Below are 22,348 nucleotides of genomic sequence, written 5' to 3'. Positions count from 1 at the left end.
AAGTGCGCCTTTGCTTGCTTCAGTGCCTCACTCACTGCCTTTCACTGTCACCGATGTGAGCTCTGTCCTGTCTCCCAGGTCTTGGAAAGCCCAGCTGTCGTCATTGAATGAAACAATACAGAGTTCCAAGCTGGGAGGGTCCTGCTGTGCTCCGTGGTTCCAGGATATTTTGCATCTGGAGTCCCCTGAATCTGGTGACCGCAGTACCAGTGTGTCAGACTGGGCCTTTGCTCCACAAGATGTGACGTGTAGCCCGTGTAATTTTCCACAGAAAGGCCCTGCGAGGACCAGTGACCCAGGACGAGTGTGGAAAAGGATGCGCCTCAGGGAACGGGAGGAGCCCCTTGAGCTCACCTGCGTGTCTGTGACAGGCTTCACTGCACTGTTCACTTGGGCAGAGGAAGGCACAGGCTGGACCATTGTCCTGTGGGACTTGGAGACCCAGAGCACGCAGTGTTTTTTGCTGGGCAAAAAGTGTATTCCTGTAGACAGTGGTGGAGTCCAGCAGCTGTGCTTCGTCTTGACAGGTGAGGACGTCTTACCCAGGTTGGAGCCCGTGCTGAGGGCTGCCCCACCACTCTTCCTGAGTGGTGGTGGTGCCTGCTCGCACCTCTTAAGCCTAGGCTTTGATGGAGAAAATTCGGTGTTACTCTTAGTACTATTGTCCCTGTGTTTGATTTTTAGTTAAGATTAATTCTGCTCAGCTAAATGCTTAGCATACTAAGTCAGAGAGTTTAAGAAAGGTTGGTTTTTAACCTAGCAAGTCTTTCACAGGACTTCAGTCTGTGTAGGCAGAGGTTGCAAGCTGGGTGCTCATGGACCATGTTTGAACTCAGATTTATTTTGTTTGGCCTGTACTACCTAAAATTTAAACAGTTTTTGAAAGTTTAGTTGTGCAGTTGTGTCTGACTCTTTGTGACCCCATGGACTGTAGCCTACCAGGCTCCTCTGTCCACGTGATTTTCCAAGCAAGAGTACTGGAGTGGGTTGCTACTTCCTTTTCCAGAGGATCTTCCCAACCCAAGAATCGAACATGAATATTCCACATTGTAAGCAGACGTTTTACCATCTGAGCCACCAGGAAAATCCAGACTTTAAAAAAAGATTTTATTTATAAGCATGTAAAATTAGAGGATTTCACACAATCTGGCATTTTAGTTGTTACTGAAAAAAGATTTGGCCCACTGGCCTTCATCCCTCCTCCAGTTTATGGATGGAAGCCAAATTTCAGTGGCCTTAGATGGGCCAGTTCCTTTCAGGTTGTTTATTTTGCTTTGTTTTTGTTTTTTAATTTTTTTTTTAGCTTACGTTCTCTTGTACTTCTCTCCCTACCTGCTTGGCTCCCATCGGTATTTGGGTATGGTGTGTGAGATATATGTTGATTCAGCATTTATCCCATAATTTCCTGTAAAGCTACTGAGTGTTCTGGTTGAACTGTGTGTTTCTTCTTCAGTATCTCAATTTTGGTAATCATGTATTTCTGTGTATCAGAGCATGCTATTAAATGCTTTATTTTGGTAAAGGTTCCAGGTATTGATCGTGCAAGATACAATTTTTTACATTATACAAAATACAATTATACAGGATACAATTAAGACAGTATTGATTGTGCAGGATTGTACAAAGTAGAGCGGTTTAGTGCTGTTTCGTAGGATGCATTGTTCTTATGAGAATTTGTCTCGTGTTTAACTGTTTTGAAAATTGAAATTATTCTTTGAAAAATTATGATGAATTTATTAATTGAGGTCATTAGTTACCAGTACCCAGTAAACATTAGTAATTACAGTGCTGAAGTATTGAGTAGTTAGAAATTAATTCCTGTCATAACACGGAAACCTAAGTCCTAACAATTTATTAAAGCTGACTTTTTGTCTTGCAGAAAATGGACTCTCTCTGATTTTGTTTGGTTTGACTCAAGAGGAATTTTTAAATAGGCTGATGATCCACGGAAGTGCCAGCACTGTGGACTCTCTTTGCCATCTCAATGGTTGGGGGCGGTGTTCCATCCCCATACACGCGCTCGAGGTAACAGAATTGAGTGTCTGTAGTATGATGGTGTTCGATTATTTTCTGTTGTTTACTCTTATGTGGCCAAAGAGTTGGGAGATACATGCAACCTAGCAACAAAAGATATGTAGCCTTTACACATCCATTTGCTCAGTTTTGTCTGTTTCATTACCCTAATTCTGCTTAGCAATTTACCCTTTTTGGCTTTGAGGATAGCATAATGAACACTAAGAAATAAATCTGACTGTGGCTCAGATCATGAATGCCTTATTGCCAAATTCAGACTTAAATAGAAGAAAGTAGGGAAAACCATTAGACCATTCAGGTAAGACCTAAATCAAACCCCTTACAATTATATAGTGGAAGTGACAAATAGATTCAGGGGAATAGATTTGAAGATGGAGTGCCTGATGAACTGTGGACAGAGGTTCATGATGTTGTATAGGAGTCAGGGATCAAGACCATCCTCAAAAAAAAGAAATGCAAAAAAGCAAAGTGGCTGTCTGGGGAGGCCTTACAAATAGCTGTGAAAAGAAGAGAAGTGAAAAGCAAAGGAGAAAAGGAAAGATATACCCATCTGGATGCGGAGTTCCAGAGAAAAGCAAGAGGAGATAAGAAAGCCTTCCTCAGTGGTCAGTGCAAAGAAACAGAGGAAAACAACAGAATGGGAAAGACTAGAGATCCCTTCAAGAAAATGAGAGATACTGAAGGAACATTTCATGCAAAGATGGGCTCGATAAGGGACAGAATGGTATGGACCTAACAAAAGCAGAAGATATTAAGAAGAGGTGGCAAGAATACACAGAAGAACTGTACAAAAAAATCTTCACTACCTAGATAATCAAGATGATGTGATCACTCACCTAGAGCCAAACATCCTGGAATGTGAAGTCAAGTGGGCCTTAGGAAGCATCTCTACAAACAAAGCTAGTGGAGGTAATGGAATTTCAGTTGAGCGGTTTCAAATTCTGAAAGATGATGCTGTGAAAGTGCTTCAGTCTATATGCCAGCAAATTTGGAAAACTCAGTAATGGCCACAGGACTGGAAAAGGTCAGTTTTCATTCCAGTCCCAAAGAAAGGCAATGCCAAAGAACGCTCAAACTACCGCACAACTGCACTCATCTCACATGCTAGTAAAGTAATGCTCAAAATTTTCCAAGCCAGGCTTCAGCAATATGTGAACTGTGAACTTTGAGATGTTCAAGCTAGTTTTAGAAAAGGCAGGGGAACCAGAGATAACATCCATTGGATCATCGAAAAAGCAAGAGAGTTCCAGAAAAACATCCATTTCTGCTTTATTGACTATGCCAAAGCCTTTGACTGTGTGGATCACAATAAACTATGGAAAATTCTGAAAGAGATGGGAATACCAGACCACCTGCCTCTTGAGAAACCTGTATGCAGGTCAGGAAGCAACAGTTAGAATTGGACATGGAACAACAGACTGGTTCCAGATAGAGAATGGAGTATGTCAAGAGAATGGAGTATTGTCACCCTGCTTATTTAATTTATATGCAGAGTACATCATGAGAAACGCTGGGCTGGAAGAAGCACAAGCTGGAATCAAGATTGCTGGGAGAAATATCAGTAACCTCAGATATGCAAATGACACCACCCTTATGGCAGAAAGTGAAGAGGAACTAAAGAGCCTCTTGATGAAAGTGAAAGAGAGTGAAAAAGTTGGCTTAAAACTCAACATTAAGAAAACAAAGATCATGGCATCTGGTCCCATCACTTCATGGGAAACAGTGGCAGACTTTGTTTTTGGGGGCTCCAAAATCACTGCAGACAGTGACTGCAGCCATGAAATTAAAAGACGCTTGCTCCTTGGAGGGAAAGGTATGACCAATCTAGACAGCATATTTAAAAGCAGAGACATTACTTTGCCAACAAAGGTCCGTCTAGTCAAGGCTGTGGTTTTTCCAGTGGTCATGTATGGATGTGAGAATTGGACTGTGAGGAAAGCTGGGAGCCAAAGAATTGATGCTTTTGAACTGTGGTGTTGGAGAAGACTCTTGAGAGTCCCTTGGACTGCAAGAATATCCAACCAGTCCATCCTAAAGGAGATCAGTCCTGAATATTCACTGGAAGGACTGAAGCTGAAGCGGAAACTCCAATACTTTGGCCACCTGATGCGAAGAGCTGACTCATTTGAAAAGACCCTGATGCTGGGAAAGATTGAAGGCGGGAGGAGAAGGGGACGACCGAGGATGAGATGGCTGGATGGCATCACCGACTCGATGGACATGAGTTTGAGTGAACTCCGGGAGTTGGTGATGGACAGGGAGGCCTGGTGTGCTACAGTCCATGGGGTCGCAAAGAGTGGGACACGACTGATGAACTGAATTGAACTGAACTAAAGAAAGAAAAAGTTACAGAAGACGGAGGCAACAGTAAGCTAATGAGAATAAATGAAGTGGAAACAAGCCACGGGAAGCTCAAGCAGGAGTGAGCACTCATCCTGCTCTATCTTCCCCACCGCTCTTATCGTACCGTTGTAGTGGCATCCCTGAATTTATACACCAGTGCTTAGTTCCCCCACTCCAGTATTCTTGTCTGAGAAAGCCTATGGACAGAGGAGCCTGGTGGGCTACAGTCCGTGAAGTTGCAAGAGTCGGACACGACTTTAGGGAGTAAGCAGCAACAATGTAGTTCACAAACACTCTTTCTGTGCATCCTCTGAATTGTGCTAAAATAACCACAGGTGACCAGTTGGGTAGTTTGTATTCATTTCATTTTACAGATGAAAAACTCAATACGATTGAGTGGTCCATAGCGGCACTAATAAGGCAGGAGCCAGAATCAAACTCGGGGCACTTTCTACTATACCGCATGGAAAGGTTGAGAACTAGAACTTAATAAAGTTACATACCAGACTCGTCTTTTAGTGGCAGCTTTATTGAGATATAATTCACATACCGTAACACTCACCCATCTGTGGGTGGGAATATCATTCACTTACGAGTGGTTTCTAGTGTGTTCAGACTTATACAACATCCTCTCTGCTAGTGTTTTCACTGTCTCAATTTTTTCACCCCAATTTTTTTAGCAGTCACTCCCGACTCTTCACGCACCCTCGTATCCACACGCTCATCTGCTCTGTCTGTGGCCTTCTGTGGCTGCTTCTCTCACTTGGCGTGTGTGCAGAGTCCGTCCACGTAGCGTGTGTCGGGACTTCACTCTGTCTGAGCAGCTTTGCGCTCTGTGGGTTTAGCGCCTGTTTTCAGTCCATCAGCAGCAGTGGACACTCCGCTGGCTCTCCCTTGCGTGCTGTGAAGAATTCTCCTGTGGACGCGGTGTACCAGGGTTTGTTATCACCGTAGTTTTTCGTGTCTCCTGGGTATACACCTGGCAGTAGAGTTAGCAAGCTATTTAACTTTTTGAAGAACCACCAAGCTGGTTTCCACAGTGGCTGCACTGTTGAACATCCCCAGAGCGAGATAAAGGAGCTCCAGGAGCTCCCGGTCCACGTGCTCTGTCCAGTTTTGCTGTATCAAAACCATCCTAGTGACTGTGAAGTCAGCGTGAAGCGGTGTCTCACTGTGGTTTACACTTGCATCTGCCTAACGACTAATGTGTTGAACATGTTTTCATGTGCTACTTGGCCGTTTGTACTATATATCTCTTTGGAGAAATGTCTACTTAAATCCTTTGTTCATTCTGTAATTGAGTGATTTGTCTTTATTGTTTTTTCTAAGGGTTCTTTACATAGTCTAGATACTAGACCCTTATGAGATGTATGATCTACAGATATTTTACCCTATTCTGTGGGTTTTACTTCCAGCGTTTTTGATGGTGTCCTTTGAAACATGAGTTTTTAATTTTGATGACGTCAGTTTACCTGTTTTGGGGAGTTTTGCTTTTCAGTTGTGCTTTCGGTGTCACAGCTTAAGTAACCAGCGCCTGTTCTGTGAGGCCATGGAAATTCACTCTTATAAAGTTATGAGTTTTATTGTGTTAGTTTTTGCATCTGAGTCTTTGATGCATTTTGATTAATTTTTACGTGTGGTAAGTGGAAAGGACCCAACCTCATTCTTTTGCATATAGATTTTCAGTGACCAGTACCATTTATTGAAAGACTTACCAAAATAATTATTATAGAGAATTTAAGAATGGGAAAAAAAGAAAATTAGTCTCTTATGAATCTGGTATCCCAAAGTAATCATGTTTACTGTTGGGATATTTCCTATAGTTATTTTTTCTAAATATTAATGTTAATAATCAGGTGCTAGCTCATTTTCTTACCTGTAGATAAAAACTATTATTTTTTCCATTTTACAGTTGAGGGAACATAGAGGTTAGGAACCCTAATTCAGACGTACTTGGACAGTAACTGGTAGTGGCAGGGTTTGGACCCAAGCAGTGTGACTGCAGAGCGTCTCCCCTCACACACTGTGTCCATGTGGTCAGTTTGATTAGGTGGTGCTACAGCACTGTTTTGGCCTTAGTCTCCCACAGCACACAAATGAGTGAGTTTACTGAGACTCAGGTATAGCCTAGTGAACACGCAGTTTTCATAACTGTTCCTGTGAAAGCTGGAGGCGCAGTTTCCACTTGTCACAGGGTTCTTCACTTTGATCAGAAGTAAGTTAGAATTTTCATACTTTGCTCAGTTCGTCTTAATCTCTTTGAGTCTTTGGGTAATTCAGCTCACTATTTCTCTTCTCAGGTAGGTCTAATCTGGTATTCAGTATGTCCGCTGAGTATCTAGTTTCAATTTTTATTTATTATTTCTAGAGTTACTATTTGGTCATTATTTTTAAATGTGTTATTTTGAAACTTTTCAAATTTATAGAAAAATTGTAAAAGTTATAAAGTGAAAATCCATTTACCTCTTTTCCATGGGCAGTCCACTCTAGTAGTATCCTTGCCTGGAGAATCCTGTGGCCGAGGGGCCTGCCAGGCTGTGCAGTCCATGGGGTCACCCAGAGGCGGGACATTGAGCGACTGGCACAAACGTTTGCTGCGGTTGTTCTGACTATATGTTACTTACTTTTGCTGAGCTATTTGAAAGTTGCAAGCTTCTTAACTGTTTGCAGCCGTATTCTCACTTAAGCATACACAGTCTAGTTTTTCCTTCCACTGTGTAGTACGAAGTCAGGGGCTGTTTCCTGTCTCCCTCAGGGAAGTCCCTTTCTTCTTTTCTTTTCCTCTGCACATAACTTTCACCAGTACTTCCCACCCAGCCTGCTTGGCCTCGCACCCAGAACTCAGGCCCTTGGATTCTCAGTGTGGTCCCCAGACCAGCAGCATCACATCTTCTGGAGATTTATTAGAGATGCAGATTTTCAGACTCCACCCCAGACTTAGGAAATCAGAATCTCTGGGGACTGGACTCGGCGGCCCGCGTTTGAACAGGCTCTCCAGGTGCTTCTTCGGTGAGGTGCTTTAGCCTTGGTGTGGCAAGCTTCTCTCCAGGGCCAGAGACCCCAGGCAGGTTTCTGTTATAACTACGCAGATGTGCCATTGTAGCCACTGACGATGTGTAAGTGGATGGATGTGGCTGTGTTCCTATAAAACGAAGACAGGCAGGAATTGAATTTGGTTGGTTCGTCCTGTTTTTCAACCCCTTCCTAAGGCCATCAGAAATTTGTTTTTACTTCTGAGGATTTTCTCACTCTGTTTTCAGTTCAGCTGAGCATTTAAAGATACAAACACACACGCATGCACACACACCGTCATTGACCTTTGAGCAGCTTGGAGTTGAGCTGCACAGGCCCACCTATACCAGGGTTTTTTTCAGGAGTGAGTGCTACAGGACTATGCAGTCCAAGGCAGGTTGAATACATGGGTGTGAAACCTCTTACTCAGGGAGATGGCTGTAGAGTTAGACATGGGTTTTCCACTGTGTAGGAGGGTCAGCATCCCTAACCCCCGAGTTGTTCAAGGGTCAACTGTATATATAATTTTAAATCTATGATTTTTAAGTGTTCTTTATAGAACAGTTTCCTCATATTCCTAGTTAGAAACAGAAGTCTGCTTTTTCAGTTTAACTTTGTATTAATCTGCTATAATATTTTAATTCAAATAGATTGTAACTTAACTGTGAGGGTGATCCCCAGGTACCTAGCTTTGAATGGTTTTAGAATTACAAAATGGTTGGGAAGATACCCTGGAGGCGGGGCGGGCGATTTACTCCAGTATTCTTTTCTGGAGAATCCCATGGGTTCTCCTGGCAGGCTATAGCCCATTGGGTTGCAAAGAGTTGGACACAACTGAAGCAGCTTAGCATTCAGCATGCACAGAGCTAGAAGTGCTTTCTTTCCTAACCTCCTGTTTCTGCTGAAGCAGAGACTGTTGCTTCAAAAAGCTGAAGAGACTTGCCCTAGATTACACAGTCGTTCTCAGAATCTGCACTAGAACTCAGGTACTCCTGCAAGATAAAGATAGCCTGGCATCTCTGTGTTAGCACATTAAGTTATAAAGTTTTAAAAAACAATTTGTATCCCAATTTTTTTTTCCTATTGTAAATTTTTCCTGATCTCCTCCCATTTCAGGCAGGTATAGAAAATCGTCAGCTGGACACAGTAGATTTCTTTTTAAAGAGCAAGGAAAATCTTTTGACTCCATCCTCAAAATCTTCTGTACCTGATCAGTTTGATCACTTTGCATCCCATCTATATTTAAAACGTAAGTGGAATGAAGGCTTCTACATTTGTCTTTATCATTTTTCCTTTTTAATCACTTTCAAATTATTGTTATGTTCTCTGATGACTTCTTTACTAGCCAAGACTCAGTCATAATGTTCTGCCTACTTTCTGGACTCTTGAGAGAATTGCAAGAATCTGTAAATGCTCTCATTGCACTTTGAATATTACTTATTCAAACGCTGCACTGTGCTTCGTATTTTCAGCATGCAAGGAAGAGATGACCCTTGAAATTCCCTCGAAATCTAAGAGCATTCTCTTGAAAAGAAAAGGAAGCTCATCCGTGAGCCCCCCTTGCAGCTGCCTGAGGCGTACAGTGGCAGCGCAGCCGGCTTAGCCTCGCCCGGACGTTTCTTTCTACCAGCTCTTCTTTTTAAGACCCGGGCTTTCATTCTTAATGAACAGGAGCTCTGCTTTTATTCTTCAGCCAGATAGTCATTGCGAATCCTCTCTTTGGAGGGATAGGGTAAAAAAATGTATTTTCCCATGTACATAAAGTTTTATAATTTGCTTTTTGTTTTTTCACTTGATAATGTATTACAGACATCTTTCTTGATAACAATAGGTATGCCTATTTATGGTGGCACAGAATTTCATTATTTGGGCTGTGCCATAGTTTCCCCAACCAAACTGTTACGCATTTAGGTTGATTCTAATTTTTGCTGTTGTTGGCAATGTGCTATGAGTGCTGTGTGTTGGTATAATTTCACATATGTACAATTACTGGGATTGATTGCTACCAGTTTATACTCTTAGTGGAGAAAAGAGCAGCCTACCCTGTCAGTCAGTGTAATGTTGGTTCTCACTTGCAGTGTGAACTGACATTCTCTTGTTTTGAGTGCAGAGTTTGCCCTCCTCCCTCTTGAACTGCTAACTTTTATGCTCCACTTTATTTTTTTTAAGTCTGCTTAAATTTACAGAGAAAAGCCTGGTTTGTGGTGTTGAGGGAACTGCAGGAGCAGCTGTGTGGTCATTACTCCCTTCTGCTGCTCGGTGGTCAGTGATTACTCCTCCCTCCACTCACGCCTGCACTGCTCTGCCCTAAAAGGTGGGGATAAATCTGGAAATAAGAAGCATAGGGTTAGCTTTTCCTGCTCTTTGGGTAAAACCCATGTTTCCCATCATTCTCACACAGACGCAGTTCTAGAGGTGGGGCCGATGCTGGAATGAGCAGGCAGCATTTTATTTCCAGATGGCAGACAGAAGATTCAGGGGCCTCCATCCTTGCCTTCACCTGTATGTTTAAGAGAATGGTTTTGGAATCAGCAGATTTACATTCAAATTTGTTCTGTGCCACTCATGCTCAGATTAGCTTGGACAAGTTGCTTATCCTCTTGAAACCTCAGTTTCAAAAAAAAAAAAAAAAAAGAAACCTCAGCTTCTTCATCTGTGGAAAGAGGGATATAACACCTACCTCTCTGATCATTAAATGGAATAAGTGAGATAGCATTTATAAAACACCAAGTACAGTATTTAAAATAGAGTAGGTGGTCAGCAAAATCCTAGTTACTAGTAATACCAGTAAATAACGACTAGTGATAAGTAGAGTCCCTGAAGTTTACAGGTAATAAGACTTCGTGAAAGTTTTGTGAGCTTTTTGAGAGTAAGACATTGGTCTTTGTCTTGTGTTTTAAGGTATTGGAGCATAGAATTTTTGGATAGGTTAATTTTATTGGGAGTGTCCTGGTGGTCTTCATAGTACTTTCTTTGGTTTTTCCTCAGATGTGGAAGAGCTGACACCAGCATTGGATTTACTTTGCTCAGCAATTAGAGAAAATGATTCTGAAACCCAAAGCAAACACTTTTCAGAACAGTTGCTTAACCTTACACTGTCTTTTCTTAACAAACAAATAAAGGAGCTTTTTATTCACATTGAAGGTAAGAAAAGCAGGAAATAAAGGGACAGTTACCCTGCCCTCATGTCAGGACAGATATATAAGTGATCCTGTTGCACGAGAGGGCGTAAGCCAGCGGAGTGCCGTTTGCTAAGTTCAGTATGTGATTGAGTGAGTGAGCTGGGTTCTAATCCTGGAAATTTGGGCAGGAAGAACTAATCATTGTGAAAACGGTGAAGGGGGTTATATTAAAACATGGGGATACTTGTAAATAGGAAAAAAGATCAGATTTTTTTGTTTGATCTGAAAACACTGAGTTTGAATTTTGCCATTGTGTAAACTTCATTATGGTTATATAGCTCATGGTGAATTATTTCTCTCTCTCGGCTCACATACACACACACACTCTCTTTGTTTGAAATTGGTACATTGGTGTTTTCCATAGAGCTAGATGAACATCTACAGAAAGGAGTGGACATTTTGACCAGCTACATTGATGAACTTCGAACCTTCATGATAAAGTTTCCCTGGAAGCTAACAGATGCTATAGATGAGCATGACGTAGATGAAAACGTCCCCAAAGTAAAGGAGAGCAGCATATGGGAGAGGCTCAGCGTTGAGGTAAATATGAGTAACGATCACTTCTTCTATTTTTCAGATTCAGAGAATCTGAGAAAACGATAGAAATGGAATTTAAAGTCTATATACTTGTGGTTTGTCCGTATTGTAACGTGTGATAGTATTGATTTTCCTTCTTTTTTTTTTTTTGGCCACACTTGTAGCATGGAGGATCTTAGTTCCCCAGCCCAGGATCAGTCCCGCCCCCTCACCACTCCCCACAGTAAAAGCTCAGAGTCTTGACCTCTGAACCGCCAGGGAAATCCCTAGAATCTGTACATTTGCGATTCAGAGTCTTTGGAAAGGCTTTTACCTTTTATAGATTTTGGGATCTCTGAGTACAACTTCAAATATATGTTTACTGGTTTCATTCATTCAATTCAGAATACAGATAGGCAGCTTCTCCATGTCAGATCTGCCCATTTGGATCCAGTGAGAAACACCCAACCCCAAACCCACCGTGAACTGGCGCTCCTCCAGTGTCTGGGACACGGCGCTTCAGACTCGTCCATTCTGCCTGACTTTGGAGTGAATCACATTGCTGCTGGTGATTCGATCTTAAGAAAGCTATGACATTATATAGTTGGAAGTATATTCAGTTCAATTCCTATCTCAGATTCTAGTTAAGATATTTTGCCAGTTAGGTTTTCTATACTCATCAACTTGGCTTTCTTTTTATAGTAGAAGTTTAGACAACCAACTGTGATGCCCTCTTTTTGACTAGGGACTGGAAGGATTCTTCTAATCTCTTGGAGGATGTTGGCATTGAAAAGACCGAGGCCAGAGTAGCCTAACCCCGATGTCCTCACTGATGGGGCTTGAAAGCGCTGCGGCTGAGATGCTGCCAGGCTCACAGGGCTGCCCCTCTCAGGGAAGAAGGGCGGGGAAGCGCCTGGTGTGACTGCGCTTGCTGTCTCTCAGTCATTCTCTAACCAAAAATTACTTGATTTTCCTTCCACTCTCTTCGGGCTCTCTCTTCCAGTCTCCTTCAGTGGTTTCATCTCCTGTTTTTCCCATTTTTAATGTGTCCAAGGTTCGTCTATGGCCCTCTGCTCTTTTTACTCATTGATTTTTAATTTGGGGGGAGGTTACAGTCCACTTCGATGAAAGCTGTGGAATCTGCCTGCAGAAACATGCATGCCAATATGTGCGTGTCCTTCCTAAAATATATGTATCTTCCAAATATATCTGTATGATTTTATCATCCTAGCTTTTAAGACCCTTCAGTGGCTCTGCATAACTTTCAGGATAAAACCTGTGTCACACACACCATGCCGTTGTGATGGAGATTCTGCTTTTCTTTCAGGTCACTTTTGCTACTCTCTTCAGCTTTTTCTCTAGTTACATTAAGTGCTTTGGAGTTCTCTGAAGGCTTGATACTGTTCCTGGCCCTTATGCCTCTGCATATTAAATATTCTCTGTTTTTGGAAGTTATGTTCTTTTCTCATTAAACATACACCACACTTATTTGTCTTTAAAACTTTTACCTCGTCTGTCAGCTCTACCAGGAACCCTTTTCTTTTTTACTCATTTCTCTTATTTAGATGCTCCTCTTCTGAACCCTCCTCTCTGGACCCTGGGAACACCTGTATCATCGCCCTAACCGTGCAGCGCTGTAGTCTGCGCTCTATTTGCATTTCTTCCACGAGTCTGAAAGCTCCTGGAGGGCAGAGTGTATTCTGGTCAATTCATATCCCCTTCCAAGCCCCAAATCTAGTAGTAGATTTTCAGCAAAAGTCTCTTATTGAGGTACTCAGAAAATATATCAGTCCCTTGTTGATAAACATATTAAGGTAAGGAAAAGGAACTCAAAAGGCAGATGTTTTTCTTCCTTTTCCTAGGAAGTTATTGCCAATGCCATTTTAAGCAACAAAATACCAGAGGCACAAACTTTCTTCAGGATTAACAGTCATTCTGCTCAAAGACTTGAGGAGTTGATTAGAATAGGCCTCGATTTGGTCTTTGACAATTTGAAAAAGAACAACATAGAGGAAGCCTCTGAGCTTTTGAAGAATATGGTAAGTGGCACAGTTTGTTTGTCTGATCATAAAGTTGCTAATGAAAGAAGTTCTCTTATGTGTTTAATACAGTTTCTGGCTGTTAGGAAAACTGGTTTGTATTTGTAGTCATGTCACAAAAGTAAGAAGTGTGTGTAGCTTTTACTGGGAAATCACGACAGTGGTATTGGGAAACCTTCTTTAGTGCTAAGAACTGTCTTGAAGAGATTCTCCGTTAGAATTTCCATCATTTGTTCTCTATTAGATTTGGTACTTTGGTGAGAAGGGGAAACAGTGTTTCTCATAAAAGGTTTCACACGTTTCGGAGCGTGCAGAGGACCTCGCTATTTGCTGGGGGACATTCTTCATGTTCTGTCTTACGTCGCCGTCGGAGCTTTCAGGTGGTGTACACCTCTGCTTTGTGCTCCATGGTTTTACTTCATTTGAGAGAGGGATGTCCTGGAGATCGGGCTCCTGGACTGCGATGTGGTCCTCATCTGCGTGGCTGAGGTCTTGCCCGTGGTAATTTTCTGTACGTTCAGAGGGTGAGGCTGTCAGATTTGCTGTGCGCATTGACAGCTGTCTCAGGTGAACCATAGTAGCAGAGACCTGCAGTTTGGGTCCTTGGTAGCCTGGCCTGGCCTCAAATTGTTCCGTGTGCTGCCTTTGCCATTCTGGCAAATCAAATCACCTAAGGATTTGGAGATGGTCTGTGAATATTATGATAAACGTAGAAAATGCACGTTTACAAGAGCCGGAGAGCTGTGGAATTCTAACAAGGCACATTTCTGCAATAGAGTACCTCTGTATTGACCATATGTTTAGGTTCAGATAGCTCCATTACAAAATGTGAGTTTTCTTGATTTTCTGTGTTTACTTCAGGGCTTTAACGTAAAAGACCAGTTGCTCAAGATATGCTTCCATACAACTGATAAAAGTATCCGGGACTTTCTGGTAGGTAAAGGTGAGACTAAGTCGTTTACGTTTTCTAGTAAATGTTGGTGAAACTTCAAATTATTTTAACATGCAGCTAATACCTAGTAAAATAAAAGTATGACAACTCCTTGTCTTTATTTAAATGAACATTTTGCCTTTATGTTAAAGGAAGATTTGTGTGAATACATACATTGCCTCAGAAATTCAAAATATAATTCTTAAGTGGCATTTAATGTTATGGACTTTGTTTTGCAAATGTTCTTGATTCTTTGTGATTTTTTTCTTTAATTGCTTTTTGTTCAAGGTTGAAATTTTTAAAGAAAAAAATTATTTTTCTGAAAAAGAGAAAAGGACTGTAGAGTTTGTGCATCAAGTTGAGAAGTTTTATTCAGGACATTTACAAGAAAATATACAGATCCAGTCTTTACCCAGGTAGTCTCATTAGCCCTGTTTTTATAACATAGGAAGAATACTATAGATAAGGCTTAGTTTTTACTTGTTATCTTAGACTTCTTATGTGGAATTGACCTCATATGAAAATTAAACTTGTGTCATCCAGAAGGGCCTGAGGAATCCCCTGTCATATCAGTGTGTACATATCAGATATATTTTAAGATAATAAATACAAAATTAAGAGTATTGAATTATGTGTTCCCCGAAAGAGTAGAACTTCTTGAGCAGAGAAAAAGGAATGATGCCTTTCCCTCCAAAATTTAAAAATTTCCCATCACGCTTTTAGGTATTGGATAAAGGAACAAGGTTTTTCCAGGCACAAGTCTGTTTTGGACTCGTTCCTGAAATATGATCATAAAGATAACAAGCAGGATCATAGAATTGTGTTAAATTGGGCTCAGTGGTGGAATCAGCCAACACAAGAATCCATCCTTCTCCCCCGGATAAATCCAGAAGGCAAGTATGAAAGAGCCTAAAAGGAATGAAGATTAAGTTAGGCCTTCGTATTTGAATATTTTGGTGTGTCTTCATTTTCGAATTCATTTGGGGGAAAAATACTCAGTTGCTTTAAAATGCAAGTCTTTATATGGAGAGCTTTTTCTTGTCTTGAGGTTTCTGTAAGGGATTTATAATGTGATTGTGAAAGAGAAAAACCATCTGGTTCAGTGAATATGAAATTTCAAGGCTAAGAATTCTCTTCCTAGCGTCCATGATGTTCTTTGTCTTTCAAAATAGTCTTTGGTTTCTCTTTGTGTAAACTGAGAATCTGTATCATACCAGGGCTCTGGGGAATAACTTAACAATGGTAAATAGTGGTAGTTTATAGGGTGTCAAATTCACGTTTATTATTACAGCTGAAGTTTTTGTTTATACTGAGGAGAAGAAAAGGGAAAAAGAAGGCTGACAAGATAAATGAAACACAGGTAATTCCCAAGTTTCATTTAACCACTGTAGTAACGGTAGGCAACATTTAGCTCTTGCTCCTGCTGACCATCAATTAGAAAACAGACAGTGCAAAAGAGGGAACTAGGAAAGGAAGCAGAGGGCCTGAGCAGCTCTTCTTTCATGTTAACTGTTTCCCCAGATCGCCATGTTTACTCAATTAGTGTTGGACTCTGTGTCAGTGATCATCATCCATTGCTATTTTAAAATGAATTTTGTTCTTGTCTAGGATATAACTCATATTCTCCTGAAGCCCTCTGGAGATACCTCACAGCACGCCATGATTGGCCCAGCATTATCCTGTGGATTGGAGAATTTCAGACCCAGAGCAGTTATGTTTCACTTGAGCAGAATAAATGGCCGCCTCTGACTGTTGATATTGTTGATCAGAATACTTGTTGCAACAACTACATGAGAAATGAAATTTTAGATAAGCTGGCCAGGTATTGTAACTGTTGTTGATGTTTAGTTGCTAAATCGTAGCCAGCTCTTTGTGACCTCATGGACTGTAGCCCATCAGGCTCCTCTGTCCGTGGGACTTCCCAGGCAAGAATACTGGAGCGGGTTGCCATTTCCTTCTCCGGGGGATCTTCCTGACCCAGGGATCGAACTCACATCCCCTGCACTGGCGTGCAGATTCGTAACCACTAGACCACTAGGGAGCCCTCCAGGTAGTTTTTAAAACTTAAGTGTAAAATCATAATGCTTTTAGAAGATAGGGAAGACTGTCTTCATGACCGTGGGATTAGGGGGTGCTTTCTAAGAGGCTTGGCGTGGGACAAAGGGAGATGACACTCCCTGAGACCAGGGGAACTGGCTGGTAGGACGTGTGTCCCTCAGTGGACAGCGCTGGCCGGCCTGCTGCCGCACAGCACAGAGCGCGCCGAGGCGTCCCCATCCTCCCTTTTCCTTGATTTTTGTCTCCTAGTGGGGATCTTCATAGGTCAAGACAAAGCAAAGCAGAAGCCTGAGGGCACAAGACTCTTGTAGACCATCCCACTTAGGTGAGTGAGCCTCTAGGGACACACAGCAGGAGAGTAGAGCTTGGATCTGGCGAGGAAAGATATCGGCACACAGATAGTTCACAAAAGAGGAACCATACGTGACCAATAAATATCTGAGAAGATGCTCCTCATTTATAGTCACAGAAAGGGAAATTTATTTTACAGAAAATCTAGGAACAATGACTATCAAAGGTAGAATAGAAAAAATGTGGGATAATCATACAGCGGAACAATGGAAACTACCCAAGTGAAACTGTGACAGTGAAAACACGCTGCAGCTGTAGGTGTCGGCCTGGCCAAGCCGCACAGTGTTACCTGGGAGGAAAAAGCAACAGTGTGTCCAGGATGTTCCATTCATAGATGTCAAGTTTGAATAGCCAGAGCCAAATATTATTAATACTTCAGGCTACACACATGGGTAGTCAGACTATGTTGGTGAATGAAAGTAGGGAAAAAGTTATCATGGTAATCAGGATAGTGGTTACCTCTGTGGGCAGAAAAGCTCACGTAAAGGGGGAGGAGTACTCCAAGGGCTTGCAGGTACGATGTCCAGTAATCGAGGTGGCGGCTGTGTGGTGTTTCTCTAAACTCCACATAATGCCTTCTGTTTGTACTCCTTTAATGGTATATGTGGACTTCTTTGGTGTCTCAGATGGTAAAGAATCTGCCTGAATGCGAGAGATCCAGGTTCGATCCCTGGGTCAGGAAGATCCCCTGGAGAAGGGAATGACTACCCATTCCAGTATTCTTGCCTGTAGAATTCCAGGGACAGAGGAGCCTGGCAGGCTACAGTCCATGGGGTCGCAAAGAGTCAGACACAACTGAGCAACTAAAACTTTGTCTTTCATGATGTATTAACAGTAAACTTATAAAGATATTTAAATGCAAATTTCTGTTCTTTAATAGTTGGTCTGTTTAAGTTACTCTTTATTGTGCTTTAATCTCTTAATGGTTTTGTTTGGATATTTTGGTGAATTCCTCTGTGTGTAAAGCATCTAGCTTCAAAAGCCACAGTGGGTTGTATAGTTCCAATCAAAAACAAACAGATAATTTTTGTTTGTAATTTAGATTAAGTAGTAATTTAGGAAGTAATTTAGTTTAGGGTTTTGAAGTGTTTAAGGTATTGGAGACTGTCATCACTGCCTTAAAATACTACAGTGTTGCAGAAGCCTTCATTGGAGACCAGCAAAAGACACGTTTCAGAGCATGTCTATGGGCAAGAATGGCAGTCTTGGTTCGTAAATACTCGTTTTTAACTAGTTGAGGTTACTTAACAATGGAGATGGTTAGGTCTGCTCTGAATCTAGCAACTTCTAAACTTGCCGTGTTTTATTTAAACCTTCCCAACAGGAATGGAATTTTTCTTACATCTGAGTTAGAAGACTTTGAACTCTTCCTTGTCAGACTGAACCGTGTTGGGGGTGTGATGCAGGACACCCTCGCTGTTCAAAACTATAGGTCCAGAGAAGGGTGGGATTTCCACTCTCGCTTCATCCTCTATTGTTTGGAGCACGGTCTGCAGCATCTTCTTTATGTCTATCTGGACCATTACAAGTGAGTACTGAGAACGAAGCCTTCGTGTTCACTCTTTCCGTATCACATCTGAATATGACTTTTAGGGAAATATTACACGTTCATGTGAGCAATACTGATCTTTTTGAAGTAGTTCCCCCACTCTAACATTTGGTGACGTCTTTTAGTTTAATACTCCATTCAACTAAATGCTTATCATGTGTTTTTTAAATGTTAATTATGTAACATCAATATTAACCTTTTAAATGATTGGATATATTAATTTATTAATATTTAATGCTTTAAAAGTTTAAAGGAGGGAAGATTCTAAAGGTTAACTTGGACTTTCATACCAAACAAATGCTACAGACTTTGACTTCATAGCCACTGCAGGGTATCTTAGACATGCTCTAAAGTTTATATTTAGGTAGTCAGACATCAGTATATATACTTACTTAAGATCAGCTGGCACAGTCGTGTCTGTGGCCAGTGTTGCTTGCTGTTGGGTCAGTAATGATGATGACAGCGATAGTGAGCACTTCCAGTGTGTCTGGCACTGTTCTTAGTGCTTTAGGTGCACTATCTCACTTGACCTTCAGAAACTCCTGTGAGGTGGTTATTCACACCTCCATTTCATAGATGAGGGACCTGAGGCTTTGAGAGGGACCTAGTGCCTTGTTTAAGGTGCACAGCTAGTAAATGCTAAAGTTAGATTTAGTTATATTTGATTCCAGAACCCACATTCATCTGCGAATGAGAATATTTTTATTTATTTTGTGTAGAATAGGCTAGGAATTCAAGCAAAGGATGTATTTCTTGTTCATATCATTGAGGCCTACTTGAACACAGAAATATTTCCCCCAAAACTACTGGCAAGTGAGGGTTTAGAAGCCACATTTTCAGAGGCCCTGTTACTTTCAGAGGCCCTGTTACTTTCAGAGGCCCTGTTACGACCCTTAACTGCTTAGTTCCCTCTTCTCTCGTAGTTATATAAAAGTTTTCAATCATCTCTTCAGCTTGAGAAAGAGCTTAAAGTATACAGGTATTCTGGTAATCTTAGACAGCGTTGGTAAAATTTCATCATGGTAGGAAACACTTTAAGTGATATTATCTCTGTCTCGAATTTTCTTTATTCCCAGATCATACGTAAGGCATATGAAAAACAGACTCTTATTGTTTTTTTTAATGCTGATATCACCTGAGCAAACATGGTTGTAATTATCTGTCTTACTGTTTATGTTAATCAGATATTTTGTGTGTTTGTTTTATATACAGACTTAGTCCTCCAAATTGTCCTTTTTTGGGAAAAAAAGAATTACATGAGGCTCACCCTTGGTTTGAATTTTTAGTTCAGTGTCGACAAGTTTCCAGTAATTTAACAGGTATGGGTGTCCTGTGTTAAAACAGAAATTGCTTTAGATAAATAACCAGTCTTTTGAATGGAATTTAAATTGTAAACTCTTTAAATAAGTCATATAACTGTAGACAAATATTTGACCATAATCTAGACTCAAGCTTTATCTAGGAAGCAGGTGATGTATGGTATCTAATTCCTGTTTTAGTTTGCATTTTTATTGCTAATGAATTATATATATTTGTGTATCAGGCATTTATATTTTCTGCTTTGTAAGATAGTTATTCTGTCCATTTATCTGTTAGAGTCAGTATCTTGGGCTTCTGTATGAGCTCTTTGTTGAAGACATTAACTGTTAGGCTGTTGCCTTTTGTTTATTTCTCCTCTTGTTCATTAGTACCTTTCAGTTTTCCTTGTTTCCATTCCCTGAATGGAAGTTTTTATTTTTATGTAGACATCTATTTTTCTTTCCCTTTGTAATCTGATTTCCTATTGCTTTTACATTTAGAAAGTCCTTACTGTGGGTAGAGCTAAAAATTCATTTTCTTTCTTAGAATTAAATAATTCTTGTGTGTGTCTGAGTCACTGAGTCATGTCCTACTCTTTGCATCCCCATGGACTGTGGCCCTCCAGGCTCCTCTATTTATGGAGTTCTCCAGGCAAGAACACTGGCGTGGGTTACCATTTCCTTTTCCAAAGGATCATCCTAATTCCGGGATTGAACCCGGGTCTCACACGTTGCAGGCGGATTCTCTAGCATATGAGCCGCCAGGGAAGCCCACGTGATTCTTAGCTTAGTGTTTCTCTCTCAAGGAGAAAAATGCGCTTTCTTATTTTTCAGATCCCAGACTGATCTTCCAGGCTAGCCTTGCAAATGCTCAGATACTGATTCCCAGCAACCAGGCCAGTGTCAGCAGTATGCTGTTGGAAGGACATACCCTCCTGGCCCTTGCTACCACAGTGTATGCCCCTGGGGGCGTCAGCCAGGTATGGACAGCACTTTCACATGTTATGGCAACCTAGGACTGATTATAAATTTAGCAGAAATATCTGTGGATCTTCTAGGTCTCAGTTGATTTAAAATGTAACCGCATACCAGCATTTCATTAAAGAGTATGAAACAATAGTGAATTTTTAAGCTTTATGTCATATCCTCTTAAGTTGAAAGGAGACCGATCCAGTCAGCCCTCCATATCCAGGGGTTCTGCATCCACAGGTATGGAGGGGGCGACTGTACTACAGCATTTTATTTGAAGGACTTGAGGTCCTCAGATTTTGGTTTTTTGGTTATCTGTAAGGGTCTTGAAACCTATCCCCTGTGGATACAAGGGGCAACTGAATGTTGCATAGAGATTTTTTTTTTCCCCCTTTATTTGCTCTCTGATAGCCCAGGTTTGTTTTTAGGATGGAATCAAGATGTAATTGCTCCTTGGAGTGAGTATACTTTGAATCTGTGGCTTGGGAATTATTCTCTATTATTTGACCTCTTTGAGAGCTAAAAAGGAAATCATAATTTTTAGCTACCCTTAAAAACTTTTATGAGGAAACCAGTGAAAATTTGCCCATCTCTGCTTTTTTGAAAGTGTAGCGTGGCTGGTTAGAGGGAACTTAAGAATGCTGCTAAACATCTAATCTGTAAGTTCCTTACTGATGCTAGCTTAATTTAATTCCACCTGTTTGAGATGATGCATATATATGATGTATATCTTAACTTCATGGTTACTTATGCCTCTGTTTGTAATCAACCTGTTAGAAATTACTCATAGAATAACTTGAGACCTGAGAGAAAGAACCTAAGAGTCATCTAGTCTAGTAGGTGTTTTTCTTTTAAAATATTTACTATTTAATATCCAATTACATATTTAATGTTTTAAAATTTTGAATATTGTTATAACAGAGCCTGTTTGCAAATAGATTTTCCTTATGCAGTTTGAAAGCCACTGGCCTAGCTGAACCTTCTTATTTTGTAGTTGAAGAAACTGAAGCCTGCCTGATCCTAAGTGTCCAGCCCAGGGCCACACAGCTAGTTTGTCCTAAGTCAGAGCTAGAGCTGTTAGCCTGTTACTCCTTGCATCTTATGAAAAAAGGACTTAAATTTGGAAAAGAGAAAAAACATGATTCTGTTATCACATTATCTGTCTTTTTATTTAGGTTGTTCAGAATGGAGAAACTGAGAACTCTCTGAAGAAAGTAGATCCCCAGCTGCTGAAGATGGCATTGACTCCTTACCCAAAGCTTAAAGCTGCTCTGTTCCCACAGTACACCACCCTTAGTGTCCTGCCTCCCGACATCACACTCTACCACCTCATTCAGGTACAGCACTGAGACATAGCAGCTAGGGTTCAGCCAGAGTGGAAGAGAGAGACCATTCTGGGTCTTCCAGGTAAGGTGGCGTGTGCATGCTCAGTCATTTTCGACTGTGACCCCCATGAACTGTAACCCACCAGGCTCCTTTGTCCATGGGATTCTCCAGGCGAGAACGCTGGAGTGGATTGCCATTCCCTTCTCCGGAGGGTCTTCCCAACCCAGGGGTCAGACTTGTGTCTCCTGCATTGGCAGGCGGGTTCTTGACTACTGTAACACCTGCGAAGCCGGAGTCTTCCATGTGTAGGCGATGTAATGTAGGAGATTACTTAGACAGAACGATAGCAAAAGAGAGAAGCCAAGTGTGTCATGATGAGACAACCTCAAAATTGACAAAGATGGATGTCATCAACACCCCTAAGGCTGCCGGAAAGTGGTGTTACTGAGTCCAGCAGTGGGAGCCTCTCTGAGAGACACACTCAGAGCCAGGCTGCCTGCTGGGGGCTTGGAAAAGAATGTAGGGCTGGAACCTTGTGGGAGATGCTCCAGAAAACACAGAAGGGGAAAGCGTCTCAGTCCCTCCCCTCTTCCCACCTTCACTCTCTCGTGGCCAAATGTGTCTGGCAGCCAAAGCGCGGGTGAGCTTGGGAAACGCCGCTGTCCGGTTCAGGGCAGAGCATGGGAAGGGTGGACGTGGGTGGGAGGGCAGACAGGGTCGGCCAGCGTCCTGGTCTGCTC

The 22,348-nt window shown here is 41.5% G+C and overlaps 1 protein-coding gene across 4 annotated transcripts in view; it reads left to right on the top strand.

Moving 5' to 3' along the window:
* SPG11 (SPG11 vesicle trafficking associated, spatacsin) overlaps positions 1-22,348 on the top strand; it is a 79,789-nt gene that overhangs the window by 10,123 nt on the left and 47,318 nt on the right. For all 4 annotated transcript variants that reach the window (XM_069597329.1, XM_069597331.1, XM_069597332.1 and 1 more), the window contains 14 exons: positions 79-527; positions 1,880-2,025; positions 8,506-8,638; positions 10,378-10,533; positions 10,936-11,111; positions 12,950-13,126; positions 13,988-14,059; positions 14,346-14,473; positions 14,781-14,950; positions 15,666-15,879; positions 17,791-17,994; positions 19,228-19,334; positions 20,148-20,293; positions 21,458-21,619. In XM_069597329.1, coding sequence (XP_069453430.1) covers positions 79-527; positions 1,880-2,025; positions 8,506-8,638; positions 10,378-10,533; positions 10,936-11,111; positions 12,950-13,126; positions 13,988-14,059; positions 14,346-14,473; positions 14,781-14,950; positions 15,666-15,879; positions 17,791-17,994; positions 19,228-19,334; positions 20,148-20,293; positions 21,458-21,619 — 2,440 coding nt within the window. The remainder of the gene's footprint in view (positions 1-78; positions 528-1,879; positions 2,026-8,505; positions 8,639-10,377; positions 10,534-10,935; positions 11,112-12,949; positions 13,127-13,987; positions 14,060-14,345; positions 14,474-14,780; positions 14,951-15,665; positions 15,880-17,790; positions 17,995-19,227; positions 19,335-20,147; positions 20,294-21,457; positions 21,620-22,348) is intronic.

Source organism: Ovis canadensis, chromosome 7, assembly GCF_042477335.2.
Source record: "Ovis canadensis isolate MfBH-ARS-UI-01 breed Bighorn chromosome 7, ARS-UI_OviCan_v2, whole genome shotgun sequence".
Classification (NCBI taxonomy): domain Eukaryota; kingdom Metazoa; phylum Chordata; class Mammalia; order Artiodactyla; family Bovidae; genus Ovis; species Ovis canadensis.
Note: the sequence above shows the minus strand (reverse complement) of the source record. Positions and strands in the feature narration are given on the sequence as shown.